We start from the raw sequence: 7,051 nt of genomic DNA, 5'->3' as shown, positions 1-7,051 counted from the left end.
GTATTTAATTGTTGGATCACGTTAAACTAATATTAAAAAAGTTGGGACCAAAATTCACTGAGTTAAATGGTAATTTACTGAAATACCAAAAGGTCAAATGTTTTCACTCTCTTTTAATTATCATGGTATGTTCTAATATTTGAATTTTAAAAACAAACATTTTCATCAATTACCCTTTTACAGTATTTAATTGTTTTAATGTATTGTATTTTTTTTTAATCATTATTATGATTTGTGTTATGATTTGTGCTTGATTTTATTGGAAACATAAGAAGTTTCAAATAGTATTAATAATAATTTGTTGAGTTACCAAAAAGTCAAATATGAACAACCTCTTTTAATTATTTAATTATTGAGATTTGTTCCATCAAAGTTAAATGATAATATAAATTTATTATAGTATTTACTTTTTTATAGGTAAATATTTTGTTCAATCTGTTTGAAGCACAAGTCAATAGTAGTCTAGTCTTCATGTTAAAATTCAAACATTTTAAACTAATTTTACCTTTTTTTTTCTAATGACATGAGTTCTTAAAATCAAATTGAATATAATGATATAAAAAATAAACATATTAATCCGTCAACAAACATTTTTCAAACAACAAAATTATGATAATATATGCTCGTTGGTTATTAATCCTGATTTTATTATTATTAATTCTGATTTTATTAGCCTTAAACTATTTTACCGTATTATTGTATTAATGGTCAATTTATAGACCAGTTAGTACTCCTATTTTATAGCTTCCGGTAATTGTAATTTTATTATATATATTATTGAAGTAAATCAAAATGAATAAGAATCAATTAAGCAGTTTTGCAATCTTGCGCAATTACCTTCAATAAGTTTCTACAACCTTTTGCCTTCTCTTATTTCCTTCAATTAGTTCCTACATTATTTTGTTTAAAAAATTTATTATAATTATTATTATTATTTATTATTATTCTAAAATTATATAATAGTAAATTTTTATATATATTATACATGTTATTTGTTGTTATTTTAAATCTGTCTATTTTTTTATCAAACCAAATTTATATAATAAATATATTATAATTTTAAACTCTCTTTGCTAGTATGCAGAAATGAACATACACAATGTTCTTACAAGACTTTAGGTTGCATAATATTTTGATAGAGTTTTAGCATTTGCAAATTATGGCTCACTTCTATTCTCTTTTCTTCTCTTCGAAGCATGTCCTCTTATAAACTTGAAAAAAGTAGTTGTTGCATTACATTTTCAGATCGTTGAGAAGCTTTGCAAGTTTTCTTCTCTTTTGCTTGTCATCTAATGAGTTTGTACGTTAAAAAACATTAGATGCATGACATGCTACTAAAATTTCTCTTTTCTTCTTCGTGCAATATCTCTAATTCTCTCTAGTTGTTAGTAGTTCTTATCTTCCTCAATATCATAACATTTTATAGTAAACACTGATTAAAAATGCAAACTATACAGAACGAATAATTGGACAAGAGCTAAAAATAGCTTACGTCAGAAAAGTTGGCAGATGTTACAACTTTAGTTATACTTCCAATATATATTTGAATATTGTTGTTTTTGTTTGACGCAAATCTTCTTGGAAACATATATAGAAGACATTCTCTGTAAAATAGACTCAAGCTTCAAGAATATTCTTTATGAATGAGTCAAATTGGTCTTTTATCTGTACTTATCATAAAATCTTCAGTTTTCAACTATCAAACATTGTGAACATGGTGTTTTTATCGTATAAGAGATAATACTCTTACATGATTTGATCTTTGTCATATCAGATGTAACTTCATGCCTTATTCGTTTAAATATCTAATCAAAATTATAGGATGCTAACTACATGATGTTGGACTTTTGCTCCAAAATAATCTTTTAGACTACATTTTGTTTTAACTTTTAATTTGAAAAATGTTTGTAGATCAACCAATCCCGTTCCACCTTTGGCCCACCAGTTTAACAAGTTAGGAAGGACAAATTAAAACATACTTACAAGTTAAAAATACCAATACAACTCATTAAATCTTAATAAGTTAGACAAGACAAATTAAGACACACTGACAAGTTAAGAATACCAATACAATTCGCCAAATTTTAGTGAATTAACTTTCTACACACGGACTAAGACTTACTTTGTAAATCTAGTTAACTAATAACAAAAAGATATCAAATGAGTGGTATCTCTTTTACTTAATTAATTAACTGTATAAGTTCCAAAGTCTTTATTTGAATATATTTTATTCTATTTATCCAATTAAATAATGAAAAAGAAAAAAGCAAGTTAAACAAGAATAATAAACGTGTAAAGCTTTAGATATACAAAGTATTTTAAACATTTTCACGACTTGTATTGAAATTTAGATTGTCTAGAGTGTGGTAAGTCAAGTTTGAAAAGAGATTTGTAGATGATGTTAAAACATGGGAAGAGTGAAGGTAAAGAAAAGGTGTTTTCTTGTCAAATACTTATAGAAAATTCAATTCACCTTGGTACATGGTTAGTCTTTATGGGCTTATTTCAATTAAGTTAAAACTCATGAGGATGATGAGGTCCATCCATCATCATGCATGATGCATTATGCACCTCATGGCATGGCATGGCATGGGAATCTCATAAAAGAAAGTTATGATTAAAGGGAAAGCAACAAAGGCATGAATAACGAAAGCGAAAGCATTAGTTGAGATTGTGGCGATTGTGGGGATAAGGGTGCTATGAACATTGCTGTCTGGAGGGACCATAACTTTAGGGGAACTATAGAAATCAAAATAAAATAAACTATGGTTTGGTAGATAACGTTAAGCAAAAGTTGAGCGTTAAACCAAAGTGCGATTTCTTTGTTCAACTAACAAATAAAAGGTTCCCTCAAAATCTTGCTTAAGCCAATGAGGTCTTTCCACCTTCAAAATTTCCGACAATTTAAAGAAAGTTGTCAAGAACTAGATGAGAATTTGACGTAGAATTCTGGCCTTTTCACTCATATTGCATGCTTTCGCTTTATAAAGTATGTGAAATCATTGCAAACACTTGCCTGATTAGTGTAATTAGCTTCATGAGTGATCTGATGCATCCATGATGGGAGTCAAAAATCACTATCATATAACTATCAGGGGAAGGAAGGAAAGTAACAGTAAAACAAAAAACAAAACTCAAAGTAACAGTAAAAAGGAAAACAAACAGTTCATGTGTTCTCATATAAATCAATATTGAAAACTGCTGCTCCACGTTCAATTAATAATTATTTACATTTTAATAGTTGACCTTTTCAATTTTCTTTACATTATTTTTAATTGTTACATCAAGGTTGAGATATATCTATTCTAGGAATCTTTTATTCAGCATACTTGTGGCCTAGTTTGGTTTAGAAGTGTAGCTGGATAATGAAATTCCGCACACACACTTGAGTTCATTTTTATCGTCTTGTGTCTATGAAGCTTTCTTTAAGAGTGATGTAAGACCAAATGAAAAATATATATACTTTATAAGCAAGCATTATACAAAGATATGTAATAAATAGAAGAAAAAAAGAGAGTAAAAGATGGGAAAAGGGGAGCAGAAGGGGTAAATGGAAGAAGACTTTGAGTGAAAGGAAGAATCACATAATGAAGAATATGGTCCAAATTTGTTCACTTGATTATCAGTGGTGGGGTTGGTCTGTAGTTTCTCTCCAGTGTTGTATCCATAATAAGTTTAGGGAGACTTGTTAGACTTTCTCTTCAACACAACAATCCATGTGATGACTTCCAAGAATATGGCAACAACTCCCAGTGCAATAAGCACTCCACTGTAAGTTGTTTTCCATTTCTCATCAGGATGCAAGATGCTGAAGCCCCTGAATATGTTTATGATTCCCAAGATAACCACACTGTATCCAATGCTGTGGTGATAGATGTTCCATAAATACCTGTACTTGTGAGTCTTCACTGGCCTCAAGAACAATGCAAAAATCTGTGATTCCACACAACACAGTTAACATTGTCAAACTTCATCTTAAGATGCGGGAACTCCTCTACCTCAAGATCAATGAATGATTTGTGTATAGTCACAGAATAAAACTGAGTGTATATAAACTATTTTATTTACCTGTAGAGTGGCCAAGCAAAAGAGGGTAATTCCAATATTGCGATGCACACTGTACTGGATCCCTTCTGATTCCCCTCCAAGTTTCATACCAGTTCCCCATCCAGCAACACCAATGGCATAAGCAGAGACCTGACAACCAACATGAAGATAGAACCAAGCTGGATCTGCTGATGGAAAAATTCTCATATACCTAGCTATGATCACTCCAAGGGGAAACAGCACACCCCAACTTACAGCATTTAGAATTCCATGAATCTGTCATTCAAGAATATCACATGTAATTCAAAAATCAAACCAACTCAATCAAATCACATGAATTCTATATCCAATAGAAGGAAAAGTCCTTCTTTCTAGATTTCACTTAAAATTTAACCCTTCTTCAAACTCCTCTCAGCACAAATCAAATGTTTTTTTTTTCTAAAAAGATATCAATCTATCCAATAACTTAACTTAAATCAGACGTCAACAAAACAATTTCTTCAACACCCAAAAATGTCAACAAGCAAACACCCTTTTGAATTGAAAATGAAAACAAGTCAAACTTCACAGCCAAAAAATAACTTGCTTTTCCCGAAAATCACAAAAAAAAAACTCATGCTCGCCTTCAACCAAACAAGAATTAACAAAAGAAAAACACCTCCTTTTCGAAATCACAAAAAAAAAACCTTTTTTTCTTGAAATCTCGAAAACCAATAAAAAAAACTAGAAAAAACCTTTTTTTTTTAATTTCTGAAATCTAACAAAAAACCAAAACTACTACTGTTCTTCAACAAATCCAGAAAATTAACTCCTCCCTCCAAAAAACAAAAACACCCACACACCCTTTTTCCAATATCCCTCCAAAAAACAAAAACCCCACATGTTAAAATCAAAGAAAAACACCCATTTCCCCGAGACAAACTTAGTCGCGGTTCTTATTCTCCAATCACAATTAGAATTTTGGCAGGAATAAAAACCAACCCCTGTAAAAATTAAAACTGCAAAACACCACCACCATGACCCAAGTTTTTTCCTTTCCCAAAAAGATTTTCTTTTAAAAAAAACACAAACTCACATTTTTCTTCTTGGTGACTGGGTCGACAGCAGGGGCAACATTACTCTGTTCCCCACTGAAGCTAAGAATCCCCTTGGAATTCAAATTGGCAGGTTGGAATTCATGTCTGCTGATTCTCCCGGCGGTGACGGATGGCCCCACCTGCCACACGTGGTTGACACTCTCCACCTTCTCCGGAACCTTAACCTTAGCGAATATCCTAATCACCCCTCCAACCTCTTCGCCCCTCGTGTCCCACACGTCGAACGACAGCTTCCCAGGAACAATGGCGCTGTATGACTGCAAGTCAAGCGTGTTCACAGTCACTGCGCCGCCGTTGCCGCCCTTGAACGCAGCCAGCACCTGCGCCCCCTGCATACCAACCCCCTTGGGATTGATCCCCCAGGAGACCCATCCGCCGGGGCTCGGCGGCGCCGCCTGGAAGGCCACCGAGAGGGAGGCGTTGGCGGCGTCGTGGGTCCAGTGGAGGAATGAATCCAGCACGGGGAGGTCTAGGCAGTTGGCGTAGAGTTTGTTGGCAGAGTCGGTGAGCCTCTGCGTGGTGCAGGTGAGGGCGGAGGGCGTGGCGGCGCTGATGGCGAGGACGAAGAGGATGAGGAGGAGTTGAGGGGATATAGGAGAAGGTGGAGAAGCCATTGATGTTGGTGGTGGTGAGATGAGAAAGGAGGAGAGTGGGTTTTAGAGAAAAAAAGATAGCAAAGAGAAGTAGGTTTTGGGTTTTTTTGGTAGGGAGATGAGTTGGTGAAGTTAATAATTGTGAGGTCGGGAATTAAGGGGAAGCGAAGAACACGGAACACTGAAACTATAATGTTATTTGCAAAACAATGCATTAATAGGAAGAAGAAGGGGACAAGGTTCATCATCGATCACGTATATCACCTCCAACAAATCTTTTCAGCCTTATCATGTATATTCTACATTTTTTTTAGCACATTTATAGAATTAAAATATATTTTAAAATGTCTAAGACAATTAAGTTAAATAATGTGGAATTATATTATGGTTTCTCAACTAAATTCAATTATGTTGCATTATTTAAATTATTATTACAAAATATCATACTTTTTAATTTCATAAATTCAATTTAATATTTTTAAAATAAAATTAATACAATAATTAATATAACCTTTTTAATAATTTAATATTTATTAAAATTAATTATGTATCAATTTAATTTAATTTAATTTTTTTATGACTAGTGAAAACACGTGGCGTAAAATTTTTGTGTATCGGGTTTTTTATTTTTATTATTTATATACTATTTTAATATTAAAGTTTGAATAAATAATATTATTATTTATATATTTATTTTAAAGAAAAAAACATTAAATTTTATTAAAGGAAAATTTAAATAAAAACTGATATTAAAGATGTCTTTATATGTATTATTGAAAAATATAAAATTATTGTTAACAAATATCTTTATTAGTTAAATTATAATAATAATCAAATTATATAAAACATATTATTCATAATTTTTCAATTTTAAAAAATTGCAAATTTTATTTATTATTTATTTATTTGTGTATTCAGATTAAACAAAATAAAATAGTTATCATGATTGTTAAATATTATAATTTATTTGATTTTTATAAGCAAAATAAAAATTGAATTACAACATCAAAATTATAGAAAAGTAACAAAAAAGACAAAGACATAATGAAAGTGGAAGAAAAAACAAAAAAAGTTGTTTGGTGAGTTATAGATTTTCAATAGGAGAAACATAAAAGCTGTACAATTTATATATATTTATTTATATAATTTTGTTTTGCTTAATTATGGGAAAAATTGTTTTCAAAACAAAATTAAACTATAATGTCATTTTTAAAATCCGTTATAAAGAATAATATTTTTATATATAGATATAAGATATTTGTATTTATTAAAATAAATTATAAATTTATATTTGTAATATAAATATACGAATAA

General features: G+C 30.8%; 1 protein-coding gene across 1 annotated transcript; it reads right to left on the bottom strand.

Moving 5' to 3' along the window:
• Window positions 1–3,437: 3,437 nt before the first annotated feature.
• On the bottom strand, window positions 3,438–6,031 carry LOC137824402 (cytochrome b561 and DOMON domain-containing protein At4g12980-like). Its single transcript, XM_068630038.1, has 3 exons — window positions 5,123–6,031; window positions 4,069–4,323; window positions 3,438–3,933 (listed from the first exon to the last, which is right to left on the bottom strand). The coding sequence occupies exons 1-3, from the start codon at window positions 5,756–5,758 to the stop codon at window positions 3,676–3,678; spliced, it is 1,149 nt and encodes a 382-aa protein (XP_068486139.1). The 5' UTR covers window positions 5,759–6,031; the 3' UTR covers window positions 3,438–3,675.
• Between the last annotated feature and the right edge of the window lie 1,020 nt (window positions 6,032–7,051).

The sequence above is a fragment of the Phaseolus vulgaris genome, chromosome 8, assembly GCF_000499845.2.
Source record: "Phaseolus vulgaris cultivar G19833 chromosome 8, P. vulgaris v2.0, whole genome shotgun sequence".
In the NCBI taxonomy this organism is placed as follows: domain Eukaryota; kingdom Viridiplantae; phylum Streptophyta; class Magnoliopsida; order Fabales; family Fabaceae; genus Phaseolus; species Phaseolus vulgaris.
The sequence above is the reverse complement of the archived record's forward strand: the minus strand, read 5'-3'. Positions and strand labels throughout refer to the sequence as shown.

Excerpts from the sequence above, each read along its gene's own strand:
- LOC137824402 (XM_068630038.1), bottom strand. The coding sequence starts at position 5,758 with ATGGCTTCTCCACCTTCTCCTATATCCCCTCAACTCCTCCTCATCCTC. Across the intron at positions 4,324-5,122 it reads CAGTCACCAAGAAGAAAAAT|ATTCATGGAATTCTAAATGC; the intron begins GTGAGTTTGTGT and ends CTTGAATGACAG. Across the intron at positions 3,934-4,068 it reads TTTGCTTGGCCACTCTACAG|ATTTTTGCATTGTTCTTGAG; the intron begins GTAAATAAAATA and ends GTGGAATCACAG.